At 36.9% G+C, this 21,866-nt stretch overlaps 1 protein-coding gene across 1 annotated transcript in view; it reads right to left on the bottom strand.

Moving 5' to 3' along the window:
* LOC150087303 (protein ROP-like) overlaps positions 1 to 21,866 on the bottom strand; it is a 176,423-nt gene that overhangs the window by 41,722 nt on the left and 112,835 nt on the right. The window contains exon 11 of the mRNA XM_090371968.1: positions 16,324 to 16,433. Coding sequence (XP_090228094.1) covers positions 16,324 to 16,433 — 110 coding nt within the window. The remainder of the gene's footprint in view (positions 1 to 16,323; positions 16,434 to 21,866) is intronic.

Below are 21,866 nucleotides of genomic sequence, written 5' to 3'. Positions count from 1 at the left end.
AGAGGCAGACTGGGTCAAAAATTCTTACCCGGGAAAATTTGTAGTGGCCTCATACTAGCGTTTATGGCCAAAATCACACCAGCCTCCATCGTCTTCTGGCCTTCGGCCCACCAGGGTTTCCCCGGTATGGCCAGTTCACCTCTGTCGATAGAGAAAAAATATGAAATTGTGAAATGCTTTGAGCGAAATGAAAGAACGTGTGATGATGCACATGCTACAGGCCTAAATGAGGCAACACCGAGAATTAGAAAGAATGAATGCAGAGAAAATAAAAACTTTCATAGCAGGAACAACTTAAAGTGTAATAAAATCCATTAGATCAAGACAAAGAATTGGAAGAGATGAAACCACTGTCATCTGTTTGGATAGAAAATCAAACAAAAAACAAGTTTGCTTACGACAGAAGCAAAAGCATTAGCAATATTTTATTACGTAATAGTCGTAATAAAATACATAAATATTTTATTGTGTTTGGTAATGTTTTGGTTACAAATGTGTGTTCAATCTTGGGTGGTCAGCACCTAACTACTTTTCCCATAGGGCCTGTTATTTATATTGCACGATTTTGCATTGCACGAGGGTTTCTAGGAACACAACTAACGTGCTATACGTGAACTGACTATACCATTATGCTTGAAAGTCATAAGTTAATTATAATATATAACAAAATTATCCAACTAATGCCAACCTAAGTTATTTAAACTTTAGAGGCATCTATTTACCTCAATTAAAAAAACTTGAATTCCCTACCATTCACTCTATAACAATGGCAGCAGATTCAAATGATACAAAGGTTCTATGTGTATTAAGTAGTAACCTACAAAATCTCTAGCTAAATTAAAAATGAGCACAACTCTACTTATAGAGTACAATTTAATATGACAATTAAGTCAATAAAGCTGCAAAATTCTTCGACTAGCATGTGGATACTCTATCACCTGAGCGGGTTTGGGTTACACAGGGTGTCTCAAAAATATTGGTACAAATATTTAGAAGAGGTAAGTAACATCTAAAGGAATGTGAATCGCATAGGAACCCATAACCAGAAACGTCAAGGGAAAGTAGTAGCAGAGGCACAAGAAGCGGAAATGACACAAGACAGTAATTAGTGGCAAACATTTATTTGACATAATATTAACAATGGAGTACGAGATGGATGCATTCATGATGTTACAACAGATGCTCGAAGGTTCCACTATGAGATGTGATGCATGCATGACACTGATGCACCATGGACTGGTGGACAGGGTCAAACAAACCTCGAGTTTCTTTGACAGTAGCAGCAGCACAGATGAGTCTCGTCATGAGATCCATTTCCGTCTCCACAGGCGATTCATACACGATAGATTTGAGGGGCCCCCACAGAAAGAAATCAAGGCTCGATAAATCAGGTGAGTGTGGGGGCTAGGCAACGGGTCCACCATGGACAATCCATCGACGCCCAAAACGCCCTTTCAAATGGTCACGAACACACTTTCCATAATGGGCAGGCGCCCTGTCATGTTGAAACCAAATGTTGCGGCTCACATTTGCTGGAACATCATCAAGTAACCCTGGTAGAACTTGTTCAAGAAAGATCTGATATTTAGCGGAGTTCATGTGGGATGGTAACAGGTATGGGCCGACTAAGCAGTCACCGACCACACCTACCCACACATTTATTGCAAAGCGATGTTGCGCCGCATGGGGGCGCACACCATGTGGGCCCTCTGCTAATCCATACACTAGGTGCATGTCTGCCAGCTCACAGTTCGTATATCGATGCACGCTCTCCGTGCAGTGACCACTGCTTGAATGAGTAAACTAGAAATTTTCCTTCTCTCGAACTGATGAACAGCGCCGTGTACCGACTTACGGTGACGTTTCCGGTTATGGGCTCCTATGCGATTCACATTCCTTTAGATGTTATCTACTTCCCCTAAACATTTGTACCAATATTTTTGAGACACCCTGTATAACCACAATGGACATTTCAGATATCCTGCTCTGATATTAGTGGGAGACCTCTACAAGTTTCAAAGGTAAGTATGAAGACTCCTTGTGGGACTACTTGTTCCATTTTTAAGTACTGAAATTTGTTTAGCACAGGTAGTGTTAAATATATTTCATCCCTTGATCTTTCAATTCTTGACATCTCCAAAATGTGGTGTAAGTCCCACTCAGATATTATGCCTACAGGTGTGTTTAAGATAGGTATAGTTACCACAATGGACACTCCTCTCAGATTTGTGGCTTTTAATAGTAGTTCAGATTATTTTCAGTTGGTATTCTCTATTAAGATATCTCCTGACCACAGAAATTTCCCTGATTTCAGAGACTGTGATAGCCTCCTAATCCTCATTGGATCAAACAGAGATGTTTTTCTGATCATATTTGCTGCTGCAGAATGAAGGAGCAGGAATTTTGGTGTCTTTTGATGGTGAGGTCTGCTCTTTGTCTCTTTACTATGCTTGCTTCTGTATCTGCATCTGAGAAACTGGATTGGGTCTTTGAATGAGACCCTGGAGAAGATATTTAAATCACTCCTGAGAATAAAAAGAAAGTTTTCTATGACCCAAGTACCTCACCTACCAGAGATCCCCACAATGGAAGTCCACTTGCAGACTAGCAGGTATTTTTTTGTGCACACAAACAGAATGCAAAGCTTACTCAGAGCATCATACCTATATTTCCAATGTCCTGACCCTGTCCCAGGACCAAAGAGAAGGAGACCTACTGGAATGGAACATGTGAACACAGTCAGGCATGTTGGTAGTTTGAAGGATCAGGCCCATCCTTTTTTACACTGTAGCAATGACAGAAAATGAGTGAGTGGATAAATTCAATCATGAAGCCCAACCAAATTAATAGAAGACAATAGAAGGATTCAACAATAAAGAAGAAAATCAAGACAACTATCCACTGGAAAAATCATGTACCATTTTTTGGTACAAAGAAACAGGCTATATATTTTCAGGAAATATGTGCAAGAGTGGGAATATACAGTAAATTGTGTGCCAGATGGATTCCCAAATGCTACACCATATCACAAGGAGCAGAAGAGTGCAGACTCACATTGCTCTCTGGGTGTGATATAAGACTATTATTATTAACGATATTCTTGACAGCTTCATCAAGAGAAATCAGAATCAATGTGGTGACACAAATATTCACTAATAAAAAATAAATTCAAGACTCATTCATCAACTGGAAAAATCATGTTCCAGTGTTTGGTACAAGAGAAGGGGTTATCCTTGTGGGTTTCCTGGAAAAGGGGGACACAAATTCTGCTGGACATACGAACTGCAAAAGTGAGGCCAGAGAAGAAAAGAAAATTTCTCCTTTGACATCCTAACAAGGGACACAAATTGTGAAATTCAGCAGACTGTCCTTCCACAGCTCCCTTCAGTACAAGTCCTAACCAAATAACATCAGACTTTCACCTGTTTAGCCCTATGAAGGATCTTCATGGGATACACTTTATTTGTGCTAATGCTATTGTTGCAGCCATCAAGAGGATGATGCTCTTGGAAGATGATGGCAACTTTTACAAGGGGAAGGGAATGCAGGCTCTGGTTCAGCAGTGTCAAAAATGTATACAAAGTGATGATGAATACATATATACAGGGTGATTCACTACCAGTGCAACAAACTTGCGGGAGGTGTAGGGGGCACAAAGACTAATTGGAATCACATAGCATTGCAGGGTCCGAAATGCCTTCGTCATGCGGTAGAGGACGTTGAACGGGAGGTCGCGTGAACAGCGATCCTGCTGGAAGTCAGCATTTGCAAACTGATTCCTGAGGCAGTAGGATGGACGAGTAGTCAAACGTTGAACTGGCTGACATGCACCTCGCATATGGAGCTGTGGACTGTAATGGGCGCGCCGTTCTGCGCTTGTACCAGGAACGTTTCCCGCACAGGCGTGCTTCTCATCATACGATTTTCGTACATGTGCACACGAGGTTACGTGAGACTGGTTGTTTCACGAGAGGTACAATGAATTGAGAGCAAATGACGAGGATGCCAGACAATGAGGAGAATGTCCTACGTCTTGCAGAAGGCAATCCGAGTACGAGCACTCGAGCGATAGGCCAATGATTGGGTATTTCCCAATCCACTGTATGGAGGATAATGTCAACAAACCAAATGAGTTCATACCATCTGCAACGTGTCCAGTCATTGGAGCCTGCAGATTATCCACTCCGGAGGACTTTTGCTACTTGGTTTCTTCAACAGAGTGCGGCAGATAGCGCATTTGCTGCGTCCGTATTGTTCACGGATGAGACAAGTTTCACAAGGGAGGGAACCTTCAATCAACATAACGCCCATTTGTGGGCTTTGGAGAACCCCATGGTACGCGAACATGTGCTCAACGCCGTTTCTCTGTCAATGTTTGGGCCGGCATTGTTGGAGACCACCTCATTGGACCGTACCTTCTGCCCCCTCGTCTGGACGGTAGGACATACTTGATCTTTCTACAGCAAGTCCTGCCCGAACTTATTCAAGAAGCACATGTTCCTCAGTTGTTGCATCGCTCAATGTGGTTCCAGCATGATGGGGCTCCCCCACATTACACCAATGACGTCCACCAACACCTAAACGTTACATTTGGACAGCATTGGATAGGTCATGGTGGTCTGGTTCATTGGCCTGCTAGATCGCCGGACCTATCATGCCTGGACTTCTTCTGCTGGGGTCAAATGAAGACATTGGTGTACGAGACCCCCATTGATTCAGTTGAAGATCTCGTCGCTCGCATCTCTGTAGCTGCCGGGGAGATTCGAGACATGCCAGGAATCTTCCAGAATGTTAGGGATTCGATGCGGCGTCGCTGTGAAGCCTGTGTGACTGCTTCTGGTTGAACTTTTGAACATCTTCTGTAGCATGGCTTTTTGCCAATGTAAAACTTGTCATTAAAATGATTTCTGTTACACTAACAAGTTGCTGTTTCTGTTCTTTTTCTTAGCTTCTTTGTTCACGTGACCTCCCGCATGACGAAGGCATTTCGGACCCTGCAATGCTATGTGATTCCGATTCGTCTTGTGGCCCCTACACCTCCTGCAAGTTTGTCGCACTGGTAGTGAATCACCCTGTATATAAAAATAAATATAAGTACTTAAAGACTCAAGTACATAATAAATAATTTCAATTGACATACCCTCAGTGACATTTGAGAAAAAATATATAGAAGCATTGGTTCTGGAACAACCCTCATATATACATACAGTCAGTCCTCGTATAGCATGATAGTTGTGTTCCTAGAAACCCTCGTGCAATATAAACAACAGGCCCTATGGGAAAAATAGGGTTAGGTGCCAACCACCCAAGATTGAACACATTTGTAAACAAAACATTACCAAACACAATAAATTATCGTAATAAAATACTGCTAATGCTTTTGCTTCTATCGTAAGCAAACTTGGTTTTTGTTTGATTTATTATCCAAACAGATGACAGCCGTTCCATTTCTTCCAATTCTTTGTGTTTTAATCTAATGGATTTTAATTACACTTTGAGTTGTTCCTGCTATGAAATTTGTTTTTATTTTCTCTGCATTCTTTGTAATTCTCAGCGTTGCCTCATTTAAGCCTGTGGCACGTGCACAATATCACATGGTCTTTCATTTCGCTCAGTGTTTCACAATTTCATATTTTTTTCTCTATCGACAGAGGTGGACTGGTCATAAGCCTTACCGAGGAAACACCGGTGGGCCGGAGGCCCATGTGATATTGGCCATAAATGCTATTGTGAGGCCACTACAAATTTTCCCGGGTAAGAATTTTTGACCCAGTCCCCCTCTGTTTATCGATATTGATTTTCTTTTCCCCTCTGAATCTGTAGTGTCTTCACCAGGGCACTTCCTTTTCATACCTTTTAAGTATTTTACTCATTTTTAGGGAATAAAGCACAATTACAAAATGAGGTGGCACGCTTGATACACAAAGAAAGCTGCGTGCATGTAGCAACTGAATAAACAAACCATAAAGGCAGAGACACACTATGAACACCTCACTAGCTCACATTTTACTAAAGCACATTTCTGGGGGTTACTACCATAAAACAATAAAAACAATTTCCAGTTGCGTTCCTGCTAGTGGAATCTGTTATAAACGGGTAGTAAACTATCTAATTGCATTTGCAATAATATTGATAACTGGAATTGTGTGGGTTTTTACATTATTATGGTGAAATGTGTTTCCCCTTCACTGATATAAAAAACATAAATGCATTTTCAGAATCTTCTCTTCATTCCTATCGTGTTGTGTTCAGTTGTGGTGATTCTGCGTTCGACTGCCATTTCTTGTAAACACAAAGGCGAATCGTGCATAAGCGAATTCTGTTCGTGTTATATACGATATCGTTCCCCTATTTATAAATCGTGTATGATCAAATTCGTGTAGTGTAAACATGTGTTATACAAGGACTGACTTTATATGCTTTATATGAAAGAATATATGCTTGCAATAATGATATTATTTGGCATCCATTTGCCCTAACCTTCTCAAATATTCTTAAATTAAAAATCATTTATTTTTTTATTTATTACTGTTGCATGAATATGGTTTACTATAGAAGCAGAGGATTTGCATGTCAATGTCTTTCCTCTAATTTTTGTGGCTGACTCTTGAAAAAAGTTGGGTGGTATACAATATGGTGTAATGTGTGCATATACACTTTTTTTTTGTGTGTGTACTTCATAAATTCACTACGATATCAACAGAATATCACACATTTGTAATGAAAATAAAAATTGGATAAAGGCATAGATTAGTAATAAATTAGAAAAATAAGAAAATTAAAGATACTAATAATAATGTTACCATAAGTGGGAAGGAGGGGTATAAGAAAAATTTGAGCCAAAAAAAAAAAGGATTAGGGAAGAATGTGCAAAGGTATAAGCATCATTATTAATATAACTAGTGAAGGCAGTATATAATTAGTGTTTATTTCATCTCTGTCAAAATGTGTTCTACAGAATTTAACAAACAGATCTTCAAAGTAGATGTGAAAATGCTACAGTTCTCTGTCTGAATGCATATGTAACCTACTCTTGCCTTTGTTCCTGCCAATCAAATTGCAATTATTTTGAGACCCGGGCAAACAGTGTTGTTATTGCAGAGTACTTTGAGAACAACTACACTGGGCACAGAAGGCACAACAGTCTTCCAATAAACTATGAGCATGTTAGGAACGATCTGCATCATTCTAATAATGCAGTGGAAGCACGGTACAGATGATTTCAATGTGCTATGCCATGAGGCCATCCATTTGTCTGGTGCTGGATAAAAAAATTAAAAACAATATTTCCATAAACAATGAATGGAACAGCTATTAGTAGAACAGGGTAAAAAGCAGTGCAAAATAGGTGGATCCAGACAAGTGGATCAAAACCATAAAAAGAATATCTTCATATTCTTTTTCTAGAAAATTGCATCATCACTAACTTTTCTTTCTTCTGGCATCTTTGTCAGTGAGTTTCTTCTGGCTTCCTAACTCTCAACCAATTCATGCTCTTAAAAGGGCAATCATAGACAGCCTTTAAAAAATAACAAAATAACGTGAAAACCCATAGATAATCATTTATTCTCTCTTCTGAGTTTCATAACCTTCAATAAGCAGTATAGTGTTTGATAGCCTTTAAATTATAAAAGAAACTATGTCCTTCATTTATTTTCTTCTAGTTTCCTCTGTTAACATGTGCAAGTTCTTTAGGCTTTCCAACCTTCAACTTATCCATGCTACCACAGGATTCGATTACCACAGAGAGAGAGAGACCAATCTCTCTTTTAAAAACTAAACTAAACCCTGCTCCCCACCCTCAATCAATCATTGTTACTAGAGTCCTGGCTTGAATATTTTACATATAATAATGATAAAAATTATGATATTGTATCCTTTGGATGCCGTATCATATTCTTAACTATAGATTCTATGACCTAGCCGACCATGGATGTTAAACATACTGGTCTATATTTTCCAATAATCTCTTTAGATTCTCCTTTATCGATTGAAGAAACATTAGCACTTCTCATCCAAGAGATCATCCCAGAATCTAATGATGATCTCATTAACATTACTAATGGACTGATACACTCACATCCTACTTTTTTAGTGCTGTAATATCTGAATTATATTGTTCACCTTTGAGCATTACCTTCCCTAAGCCTAATTAACTTTTCTGATAGATTTTTTCCAGACATCATATCACTTTTTTTACATCAATCTGACACCTTTTCGGTATTTCCTTCTGCTTAAAATACACAATTTCAATTGTAAAGTTTGTTGCAGAATATCTATTCAATTCATCTGTGGTGTCTATAAATTCAGTGGTTCCATCTTGTAAGGGGAATATTTTATATATACTTTCTTGTATTCACATTAAATTTTTTTTGTCCGTATTCCTCATTCTTTTTGACAGTGATTTCTTATATTTAGCTAAATGTGAGAAATCAGTCTTACTGACCCATAGTGGTTTTGTTATAAATGTGCTTATAATCTTCATACAAAAGTGTAAAATGTACTTACACTTTTAGAGGCCTGAGGTCAAAAATCACTTTGAACCTTTTTAGCTTTGGGTATTTCAGATTCAATTTAGCTGGGACATACAGTAAGTGCAGGCCTCCAGCTAGTGCCTTATGCACCTTTTTAAAAGTATGGTCCCATCTAGGATTATGGGTTTTACAAATACAGTCAGTCCTCATATAGCACGATAGTTGTGTTACCAGAAACCCTCGTGCAATGCAAAATCATGCAATATAAACACCAGGCCCCGTGGGATAAATAGGGTTATGTGCCGGCCACCCAAGATTGAACACACATTTGTAACCAAAACAATACAAAACACAATAAATAATCGTAATAAAATACGTAAGTATTTTATTACGACTATTACGTAATAAAATATTGCTAATGCTTTTGCTTCTATCGTAAGCAAACTTGTTTTTTGTTTGATTTTCTATCCAAACAGATGACAGCGGTTCCATCTCTTCCAATTCTTTGTGTCTTAATCTGATGAATTTAAATTACACTTTGAGTTGTTCCTGCTATAAAAGCTGTTTTTATTTTCTCTGCATTCTTTGTAATTCTCGGGGTTGCCTCATTTAGGTCTGTAGCATGTGCAATATCACATGGTCTTTCATTTCGCTCAAAGCGTTTCACAATTTCATATTTTTTCTCTATCGACAGAGGCGAATTGTCCATAAGCCTAACCGTGGAAACCCCGGTGGGCCAGAGGCCAGTGTGATTTTGGCCATAAATGCTAGTATGAGGCCACTACAAAATTTTCCCGGGTAAGAATTTTTGACCCAGCCCGCCTCTGTTTATCGATATTGCTTTTCTTTTTCTCTCTGAATCTGCAATGTCTTCACCAGGACGCTTCCTTTTCATGCCTTTTAAGTATTTTACTCATTTTTAGGGAATAAAGCACAATTACAAAACGAGGAGACATGCTTGATACACATAAACAAAGCTGCGCGCGTGTAGCAACTGAATAAACAACACTGTAAAGGCAGAGATACACTATTAACCCTTCACATTTTACTAAAGCACATTTCTAGGGGTTACTACCATAAAACAATAAAAACAATTTCCAGTTGCTTTTGTGCTAGTGAAATCTGTTATAAACTGGTAGTAAACTTGATCTAATCGCATTTGCGATTATACCGATATCTGGAATTGTGTTTGTTTTTATGTTATTATGGTGAAATGTGTTTTCCCCTTCACTGATATAAAACACATAAATACATTTTCAGAATCTTCTCTTCATTCCTATCGTGTTGCGTTTGGTTGGGGCGATTCCACGTTCGACTGCCATTTCTTGTAAACACAAAGGCAAATCGTGCATAAGTGAATTAGGTTCGTGTTATATAAAATATCATTCCCCTATTTATAAATCGTGTATGATTGAATTTGTGTAGTGTAAACACATGTTATACGAGGACTGACTGTATATCATAAATTTATAAACTTTTAATTAAAATTTTATAAATTTTACTACAATGGCTGTTCAACAAAAAAGACCATAATTTTTCATGGAAAACCGTATTGCTTGCTATTTCTAGCTGAGCTGTAGAATTTAAGACCAAGCCAAGCTGTATCACATAGCAACTGCGCAGTTGACTCATGAACATGGTGTGACCTTGGCAGTCAGTCAAGTTTATTTCTCTTCAGTTTTGCCTAAGTTAGAATGGATGAAACACACAAGGAACAGTATGCTTCTCTCAAATTTTGTTTCCATCTCAAGAAAACATCAGCTGAAGAGTATGAAATGTTAAACACTTTCACAAAGTCAGCTCACAGGTGATTTAGAATGTTTAAAGACAGACATTATTCAATCACAAAAATCGGCAGTCCTGGAGCTCCAACCACTGCTGACACTACAGAAATCATAAACACTGCTTGTATAATTTGGAGAGAAGATTGTTGTATAGCAGCAAGGCAACTAGTAAAGATGTTCAGAATATCAGTAGGAAGCATGCATGCATGGTATTTTCCATGACTATTTGCATATGACATGCATTTGTGCGGCTGGGTTCCAATACTACTCACACCAGAGCAACAGCAAGTTCCCAAGGAGGTTTGGCAGAAGCTGCAACGGACAGTTACTGAAGATGGTGAGGTTCTGCACAAGGTGATAAGAGTAGAGTATGAGACATGGCTTCATCATTTTGCCTCAGAGAGAAAGCAATAAAGCTCTGTTTGGATGTCTATGTCATTGCCAACACTCAAAAAAGCAAATGTTGTGGCTTGTACAGAAAAGGTTATGGTAATCTTTTTTTGAAATTCAAAGAATGGTTTACCAGCATGTTGTGCCACATCATATGACTGTTATGGGACCTTACTACAGAACTCTGCTGAACACTTTGTGGGATCGCATACATTACAAATGATCACAGCTGCAAGCAGGTGGGTGGATGCTGCATCACGATAATATGAGACCTCACATTGCCTATTTGACAATACAATTTGACAGTATTAATGTAAAATGTGTTCCTTACCTGCCCTATAACCCTGACCATGCAACCTACAAGTTAAAGAAGGAGCTGCGAGAAAAGCGTTACCATAATCAGAAATTGTAAATAAATCGGAGGTGATTCTCAAACGCATGTCAAAAAATGACTTCCACCACGTTTTTGAAGAATGACAGAAACGTTGGAGTAAGTGCATTTCATCAAATGGGGATTATTTTGAAAAGGCCCATCAAAATATGGATGATTAATAAAGATATGTTGTGAAAAAATAAGAAAAAAAAAATTATGACAATTCTTTACTGAACAGCCCTTATACAATTTAATGAAAATTTTTAGGACATTAAATGGTGGAAAATTCTTTAATTAAAAATAGATAATTTCTCTACCTGTAAAATGTATTAAAAAGTTTTTTTTCCTATGCATTTTTTCATCATAATATGATATCCAATACATTTTGATAAAGCAATACTCACAGAAAGGAAATCAATTCTCAGGCAAGAAACATTTACAAAAATATTTTTGTAAGCAAATAATAATTAGGAGAATTAACCATTTACAAGTCAACAAATCACAATGCCCAAGACAGAGAAGCTGAAGGCCTATACAGCATTAGTTGAAGCATATGATGCAAGAAAGCAAGCTTATGCAGCATCAGCAAAAAAACACACAAAAAACGCTCCCATTTCACCCCTCCGTTCAATCCAAATACCTGTCCAGCTCGGCCTTAAATTTATTTAGGCCATCAACTTTCACAACAAAGGATAGAAGTCTGTTCCACCAACCAACTACCCGCTGGCTAAAGGCAAACTTCAGCACATCTATCCTACTTCTGTCTTTCCTCAATTTGAATTTATGCCCTCTCGGGTTATTATTCTGAGCACGAGGAAGAATCCCATCAGCATTGAGCATTCTCAAACCATTCAAGGCTTTATACACTTCAATCAGATCACCTCGCAGGTACCTAGTCTCCAGACACTGTAATTTGCAAAACTTAAGCCTTTCTTTGTAAGAGCAACCCTTTGTTCCATTCACTAATCTTGTTGCCCTTCTCTGTACTCGTTCCAACAGCTCTACATCCTTCTTAAAATGAGACCTGTATACAGTACTCAAGATGTGGCCTGACCATTGCCTTATACAAGGGGATAATCACCTCCTTTATCCCTGCTAGAAAAATCCCTGTATATCATTGACAAGACACCATGAGCTACTCTTGCAAACTGTCTGCACTGCTCAGAAAACTTCATATCTGCCTGCACAATTATCCCCAGGTCCTTTTCGTTCTCTACCACTGTCAGTGTAGTAACACAGAGTTTATACATTACTCTGGGGTTACTGCTTCCCATATGTAGTACTTTACATTTGTCAATGTTAAACTTCATTTGCCACCTCTCAGCCCATCTGCTCAATTTTTCTAGATCCTGTTGCAGCAGCGTACTGTCATTAGTGTCCTTAACAACCCTGCCAACCTTCGTATCGTCTGCAAACTTGGACATTAAGCTTGATATACCATCATCAGTATCATTTATAAATACAGAAAACAACAATGGACCCAACACCGAACCCTGAGGAACTCCACTAATAACATTAGTCCACGATGAGCAGTGTCCATTGATTACCACTCTCTCTTCTTCCACTCAACCATCCCTTTATCCATAGCAGAAATTTGCCTCTAATGCCACACTGCTACAATTTGTTCAGCAGTCTTCCATGTGCAACAGTATCAAAATCTTTTCTAAGATCCAAATATATGATATCAAATGATATACTGAGTATACAACTAATATTCTCCACACTGAACACAAGCAGAGAAGCTTAATGTCAGCTTTGAAGTTCAGACCAATAAATAAAAAAATATAATAAATAATAATGATAATAAAAAAATATAATAAATAATAATGATAATAAAAACAAATATAATTCAGGAGAAAATGTAAACTTACCAAAAAACCATAAAGACAAAAACAACAGATATCTTCCAGAAAAAACCAGAAAAGTTATTTGTTATTTGGTTTTTTTTAAGAGCATTAGCAACTAAGGCTATATTGTTCTGGGGATATGCGGTGATCATTCCCTGACCTTTCCGCATCCTCCGTATTTGGTGGTCATGGGCTCGAACCCCGGTCTAATCAAGAAGCGTGTGCTATGCACTGGTGCTCCTGCTCACCTGGCTACGGAGGCGCCCAACCAGAAAAATGGGAAAGTATGTATTTGCATAGTTTAATCTTATTTATGCAATCTTAACTGTTTTATATGTTAGTAATAACAGCCTGTTGAGACACTTTGGAGAATATATTCATAATCTTTACACTTATCTCAAGTAAATTTAAGATAAGTTATCCCAACGGGCGGAATTGTAAGACTTTTCATCTATATACAGCAGCAACATATCAGTTGATGAAATGCTATCATAGGATAGCATTTCATCAACTGATATGATCCTATTTTACAATTTCTTAACGGAACAGTATATAAAATATTAAGTACAGTCAGGTCTCCATATTTGCAGGATCTATCTGTATTTGCAGATTCATGCTTTTGCTTTGACGGTTGCAAAATTTATCATACTAAAAATTTGGCTGCTGACTGCTACATTCACCCAGTGAGCGACATCCGACTAGGATGGCTTGTGACCACTGTGTGTGTGTGTTTCTGCATTACGCTACTTGTGCTGAAAATATTACTGTGATTATGTGAATACCCATGGATTCTAAACGAAGTACATCTAGTGATGGACAAAGGCCTAAAAGGACCAAGAAAAGGATGACTTTGAACGAGAAAGTGCGGATTCTAGATAAATGTTGAGAAGGACTCACATATGCGGCTGTAGGTCGCATGTTTGGCATCCACGAAAGTACCATACGAAACATAACAAAACAGAAACTGAGATCAGAGAGGCACTGCAAAGTGGTGGAATTCTTACTGCTAAATACGAAGCTAATGTACGTGATACTGTTGCGCATGGAAGACTATTGTACAAATTGGAGCAGTATGGTATTAAGGGCAAGTTGCTACAATGGATAAAAGGGTGGTTGAGTGGAAGAAGACAGAGTGGTAATCAATGGACGCTGCTCTTCATAGATTAATGTTATTAGTGGAGTCCCCCAACATTCGGTGTTGAGCCCACTGTTATTTTGTATATTTATCAATGATATTGATGAAGGATATTAGGCTTAATATCCAAGTTTGCAGATGATACTAAGGTTGGCAGGGTTGTTAATAACAGGAATGGCAGTGTGCTACTGCAACAGGATTTAGAAAAGTTGGGTAGATGGGCTGAGAAGTGGAAACTGAAGTTTAACATTGACAAATGCAAAGTACTGCATATGGGTAGAGGTAACCCCAGAGAGGTACACTTAGGGTGGTAGAAAATGAAAAAGACCTGGTAGTAATTATGCAATCAGATATGAAGTTTTCTGAGCAGTGCAAACAGGCTGCCAGAGTAGGTCACGGAGTGTTGTCAATGATATACAGGAATTTTGTTAGTATGGAAAAGGAGGTGATTATCCATTTGTATAAGGCAATGGTCAGGCTATGCCTTGAGTACTGCGTACAGGTCTGGAGGCCTCATTTTAGGAAGGATGTAGAGTTGCTTAAGCGAGTACAGAGAAAGGCTACAAGACTGGTGAGGGGGAATGAAGGGGTCCTCTTACCAAGAAAAGCTTGAGTTCTGCAAATTGCAGTGTCGGGAGACAAGGCACCTGTGAGGTGATCTGATTGAAGTGTATAAGGCCTTGAATGGGTTGAGCAGGCTCAATTCTGATGGGATTCTTCCTTTTGCTCAGATTGAGAATCTGAGGGGGCATAGATTCAAATTGAAGAAAGGTAGTTGTAGAATAGATGTGCAAAAATTTGTCTTTAGCCAGCGGGTAGTTGATTGCTGGAACAAACTTCCATCTGTCATTGTGGAAGTTGACAGCTTAAATAAATTCAAGGAGAAATTGGACAAACGTTTATAGGAAATGGATGTGTAATGTTTTTTTTTTTTTTATTTTTTGGCTGATATTACATAAGCTTGCTTTCTTGTATCACATGCCTCTACTAACTACCATAAAGTGATGTTAAAAATGGAGAATGCACTGTTCATTTGGATTGAAGACCAGCACAAGAAAAACAACTTTTCTGCTAACATTAGTATGATTTCCACTAAGGCCCTCATTCTTTACAACAGATTTAACCCCCTGTACCAGCAACACTGCAATAACCACTTTCACTGGCAGCAAAGGCTGGTTCTAGAAATTCAAGAGATGTTATTCACTCTGTAATGTAAAGATTGCAGGCGAGTCTGCTTCGAGTGATCAGGAGGCTGCTAAGGCCTACCCTGCAACATCTATTCTACAACTACCTTGAAGAAAGGTAGTTGTAGAATAGATGTGCAAAAATTTGTCTTTAGCCAGCGGGTAGTTGATTGCTGGAACAAACTTCCATCTGTCATTGTGGAAGTTGACAGCTTAAATAAATTCAAAGAGAAATTAGACAAACGTTTATAGGAAATGGATGTGTGAAATGTTTTTTTTTTTTTATTTTTTGGCTGATATTACATAAGCTTGCTTTCTTGTATCACATGCCTCTACTACCATAAAGTGATGTTAAAAATGGAGAATGCACTGTTCATTTGGATTGAAGACCAGCACAAGAAAAAACTTTTCTGTTAACATTACTATGATTTCCAGCCCTCATTCTTTACAACAGATTTAACCTCCTGTACCAGCAACACTGCAATAACCACTTTCACTGGCAGCAAAGGCTGGTTCTAGAAATTCAAGAGATGTTATTCACTCTGTAATGTAAAGATTGCGGGCGAGTCTGCTTCGAGTGATCAGGAGGCTGCTAAGGTCTACCCTGCACAACTCAAAAAGCTCATCGAGGAAAAGGGATATAAGTCTGAACAGGTTTTCAATGCCAATGAGACAGAATTATTCTGGAAGAAGATGCCTCAGAGCATCTACATAGCTGTCGAAGAGAAGGTCTCAGGATTCAAAGCTGAAGTCTTGACGTTAGCCAATCCTGCTTCTTCTCCAGCATCTGAGACCCTTACTACCGAGGAGTACTGAATCGTGTGGTGAATACCTTAGAGCATGCCTTGTTCTTAACTAAGTAATAAAATTTTGATACAGTATTTTTGAAACATGGGTCTAAAATGTTACTTATTATTATAAAATACAATTAAAACCTCTTAAACACATTTAAAATTTTTTCTGTTAATTTTAAATGGTTATGCAAGTGTTTAGGCATATGTAGAAAACATCTGGGGCTATTTAGGCAAGAGTACAGATTTTTGCAGAAGTGTTGACATGTAACCCCCACAAATATGGAGACCCAACTGCATACTTAAAGAATAAGTAAGAAAATGCATTAATAAGGGTATACTCACATCAGTAACAATATTTACTCCTAACATGGCCATATTAGTAATGATGCATTTCTCAGTTGGAGGAATCTGAGCATGCTGCACTAACTTCGCTAAATTTTCTTCTGTGATACCTTAAATTTAAAAAAAAAAAAAATCAGAATTATAGCAAATAAATTATGCTAAATAGCAATACTTAATATTAACCACTAGAAAAATTGAAATAAACATGGAAACGTAAAACATAGTGAATGCTATATACACAGAAAGATATAACAGAGAAATTATATTTAACTTTGTGCTGCAATATGAAATCAAAATATGATCAGTTATGAAAAACAAGATAATGAAAAAAAAATCACCCATTTACAGATATCCTTAAAACCAGCATTGGCATAAAAATGAACCTCACAATGGAAATAAATTCTTCAATAAAAAACATTTGCAGATTGTCTAATAACATCTACTTAAAACGCAACACATTTAAATTCATTGTCACTGTAAAATTGACAGCTATGAAGTGCTAGGTGCATTCATTACAGTCATGACTGGCAGCACACATTTCAAAACTATTTCCTTGCCATATTACCTTCATCCAACCTATTCTTTCTGAACTTTGTCTTTATGCCGAACAAGAACAAAAACCTTAGATATGACAAGAGAAACTGCTTGTATTTCTCTAGACATCATCTCCGTGGAATTAATTGTAAGATAAATGACATAAGCCAATGCATTTCTTAATTATTTAATTAATCACTGGTGAATTAGTACTTAAAAAATCTTAGTACTGATCATTAACCAGATAGAAGATTTCAAGATAATGTAATAGATGGCAATGAATTTCTCCATTGCACTGTAAGCAGTTAAGGAAATTGCAATAGGACAATACGTAGAAGAAAGGGATTTTAACCATCCATTTTAGGAACTGTATGGATATGAGCAAATTTTTACATAAGGAAAAATGTTGTGCCATCACAACTTGAAGACTTAGCATCAAAATTCTTCAGTATACTTTTAAACTATTTCTGTCTAAAAAAATCAACACAGTGAGTAAGATTAGTTTGGTGCTGGAGGAAAAGATTTACCAAGATCATCAATGCAAATGAGAGGAAAAGTAAAATACTAATCATCAACTTTATCTTTATATGACGATGCAACAGAACCATTAGGTTGTAAGAGGAGGAGGAGGAACAGATAAACAGAAGGTGTAGCTTTGGCAAGTGACCAGAAGACTCTAATCACTTGGACGTGACACTAGTTTAATACTTTTATTAATAGGTTGTTTAAAACTACTACTGCAAGTTTTAATGTGGGCAGAAATGAAACTGGATATTTGGATGTATCACTCGTGATATGTTTTTATTTTTATTCTAAATTAAGCAAATTTGCAAATTTGCTAAATTAAATTAAACAGCCTTAGCAAATTTGTTCAAAACTATGATTAGATAAAGGATGACAGTTCAAGGTAGAACAAGGAATAAAGGGATTTTTATCTCTACAAAAATAATTTTGGTGACATAATCTGAGCCATTATTAGAATTAGAACAGAAATGATACAGATCCTCCATACTGGTTATTTAATGCCAAATGATAAAAGGCTTAAAATGATCATGGAAGAGAGGCTCTTTTGGAGAAGAAACAATCACCATGTTGTGATCTAAAGCACAAAGATAAAGCTAAGCATGAGATCCATTGTTTGTGAAGGGAAAAAAAAATCAAATGTGTGAGATAGCTAGTTAGGACTGCCTAGCATTCTAGTACTCAAACAAGTTGTGCAAGGTCACTAATAATAGCAAACATTTCAACATAGTGCCAACTGTATAATTTCTTCATACAACTAGAAAACTAAAGATAGCTATAGTTATGAACATTAAAATTACTGAGGAAAATTACTTCACTGTTAAAAGTAGAGTTTAAAAAAATTGAGAGAGTAATAGAAGGCAAATGAATTCAACAGAAAGCATGTAAAGAGATTTTGAGCCAAAAAAGATCGAAATAAGGAAATTTCAGATTGCAAACCATTTCACAAGGAATATCATAGATAACAAATGCACAAGTACCACCTTTAAAGCAGGATCACAGAGTTAATAAATACAAATGAGATAAGTGGCAGTCAAAGAAACAGACAGATAGTTAAAATGATACTAGAAAAATTGTGACTTAGAAGACTTTATATGGAAATGGACACCACCAAGATTAGAACTAAAGTGAAATATAGCCATCCCCTGATTTGTGCAGGGATTACTGGGAAAACAACGCGCAGTCCAAATCTGCACAATGCGAAATGTAAGAAAAAAATTAGAAACATGTCCATAAAATTAAACTTGTTAATACTTACCTCTAGATTTTTAATCTAAATTCATTGCTTCTTCGTTTCTGATTTCCTGTGATAAATTTGCAACAGCATCCGGCACTTTTTGAAAAAAATTAAAATTGTTAGCTTAGAAGCATGCTGTTTTTCTCTATAAATTTCTTCATAAGGAACTAAAGCTAATGATAAAGTTCTGCGAAAATTTAAACTCCTCTCCAAATTAGGATCCATATCCAGAGCTTCTTGGCTAAGCTGATTTGCAAGTCTTAAAAACCAAGCTAGTCTCTTCAGGTCAAATTTTTGTGTGCATCTTCTTCGTTTTTATAATTTTTTTCATCTTCTTCACATTGCAAAAAAATATCGTCTACTGATAATTGTTCTCTATGAGATTCAAGGACTTCTGTGATATCTGCTGGTTCCAGTTCTTCAAATCCCTCTCTGCTAATCATTTTGCCAATTCTCACAATCTCAACCTCTTCCGGCATTTTGACCGTGGCTTCTTTAGTGCAGCTTTGTGGCCACAGCTTTTTCCACACTGCATTCATTTTGAGTTCTTAACTTCACCCCACATGAATTCAATATTTTTTACAGCACCAAAAATGTTATAATTCCACCAATAATCTCGAATTGAAAGACTGCCTATTCCATCAGTAGCTTCTACCAACTGTAAAAAGATCTTCTTAGGTAAAAAAGTTTAAAGGAAGCTATAACACCTGTCCATTGGGAATTAATGAACTTGTATTCGCTGGAAGAAAGGTAACTTTCACATTTGGGTACAGATTAGACAAATGTGCAGGATAACTGGGTGCATTTTCAAGAATGAGCAAGATTTTGAATGCTATGTTCTTCAGGCAATATATTTTTGTTTCGATGCAAAAGCAATTTAAAAACCAATCCTCAAAGATTTTAGCTATCATCCAGGCTTTTTTGCTCAATTTTCAATGAACTGGTAAGGAGATTTTTGATATTCCTTTAAAAGGACGAGGATTTTCTGATGTATAAATTAGCAGCGGTTTGCACATAAAGCCACCCTCTACATTGTCACATAACAAAAGTATTAACCTACCTTTTGCAGCTTTGAAACCTGGGGCGGTTTTCTCTTCTTTTGAAATGAATGTTCAGCTTGGCATACGTTTCCAAAATCAGCATCAAACACTTGACTTGCTAGATAGCCCTCAGTCGCAATAACATCCTTGAAAGTTTTTGGATACAAAGAAGCAACTTCCATATCTGCACTGGCTGCTTTACCCATTAATTTTAGATTGTGAAGACTGATGTTTTTTAAAATTTTCAAACCAACCCTTAATGGCCTGAAAGACGTCTGGCTTTTTCTTGTTGTAAGCAATTAAAAATTTGCAAGGCTTTTGGCACAAATAATATCTAAACTAAGAGCTTTTGATTAAGATCTTCTATCCAGAAAGAAAGTTGTTGTTGTTGTTAAATTTGTTGGTGCATCAGCAACTTAGGCTATAATGCACCAGAAAGAAAGTAGTTTTTCAGTTTTCTCTATTAACGGATTTCATCGGCTAGAAAAAGCACTACTTTAGTAGTGCTTTTTGTAGCCGATGATGTGAAAAAGATAACTGAACTTTTAATTTTCTCAGCATTTCCCTAATTCATCGAATGCTATATTCATTCGTTTATGCTGTATTTCTTGGCCAATGTCACAACCTTTTTGCCATTTTTTAACTCCTTAACGATTTTTAATTTTTCTTCTAAATTTAAAATTTTTTTTGTTGTAGTTTCTTCATTTTATTCATTAATTAAATACACACTTTATATAGACAAGAAATATTAAATCAGCAAAAGCAATGCTTACCGATTAAAACACTTCATGTTTATTCTGTCTGAACAGCTAATGTAGGATAACTGATGAAGGGGGTCCCGAACAAGAAAGTTGTTTCAAAAATAACTGGATAAACATACCACCATTTATTGCTATTTTTGGATATAAGAATCAGTTTTGAACACCTTTGTGATATTTTTATAAAGTATATCTTCTGGAGGTCATGACTAGACTATAAAACAATAAAAACAATTTGCACTTTCTGATTTATTGGGCTTTTCAGTTGGTGCAATCTAATTATAAATGGGTAGTAAATTCAATCTTATTGCATTTGCAATAATACCAACAGCTAGAATTCGGTGGGATTTTATGTTATTATGGTGAAATGTGTTTTTCCTTCAATGAAATCTTCTATTATGTAAAAAACATAAATTTTCAAAATCTGCTCTTTTTTCCTATTTTTGAAGCTTCATAAAAAAAAAAAAAAAAATGCGCAGGTAGCATAATTCATCAAGTAATATAAAATTTTGGTAGTAAATACCTGACCGTGCAATGGCAAAACTGCACAATGGCAAAACCACACAATAAAAAACTATGCAAATCGAGGGATGACTGCAAAATTAATCAGGAAGTTTACAGGTTTAGTTTTTTCATAGATAACTCTGCTCCTTGACTATTTATGATGCACTGATATAGATGAGTTAAAAGTTTATGCAGATGAAGTAAAAGGGCGGAAAGATGTAGTTATGAAATTTTTATATACGTAAAAATTTCATAGCAAGGTATATCCAACTCATTAAGATAATGTAGTCTTGGAAATACTCCATGCAGAGTATTCAAAATGCCGTCAGTCACAGCTAGTAGAATTCAAAGCAATTCAAATTATAATTTTAATGGCATCAGGGCTTGCCACTCACATCTGTATTGTGTATCTGTCTGTAGAAGTAAGTGTTCACAGCCTGATTTGCACGTTGTGAAAGTTCAAAAACCCGAAATAATTCACAGGGTAAAACCTTCCTTTCTTGACTGCCTAGGGTTGGCTAATTAAAGCGTTGACTAAAGAGAGCTTTAGAAATTCCTCCAGTCATCAATGGAATCGAACCCACACCTTTCCATATGATTGGCAAATGGAATTGTGCCAACTGAGCTCAGTTAGGTTTAATCATGGATAATTTAGCAGCAAAACTGTGAAAACTGTTTTAACCCTGCTTGGTTGAATGTAAGGAATGTTAGAATGCAAAAATGTTCACCTCAATATTGATCATAACCTGAAAATGCATGACTCATAATTGAAGGGCAGAAGAGACAGAAGAGAAGAGCCCAGAGCAGAGCTCCATGGTTTAAACATAGTTTTGGCCACTTCAAACTTAATTTAACCTTTTCTGGCAGTGAATTTCTTGATCCTGTCTGGATCTTCAGCAGTGAATTTCTTCATGAAATTTTTAAAATGCATAAAAATAAAAACTTTGT

The sequence above is a fragment of the Mastigoproctus giganteus genome, chromosome 4 (genome assembly GCF_048544385.1).
Source record: "Mastigoproctus giganteus isolate SK-2022 chromosome 4, ASM4854438v1, whole genome shotgun sequence".
In the NCBI taxonomy this organism is placed as follows: domain Eukaryota; kingdom Metazoa; phylum Arthropoda; class Arachnida; order Uropygi; family Thelyphonidae; genus Mastigoproctus; species Mastigoproctus giganteus.
The sequence above is the reverse complement of the archived record's forward strand: the minus strand, read 5'-3'. Positions and strand labels throughout refer to the sequence as shown.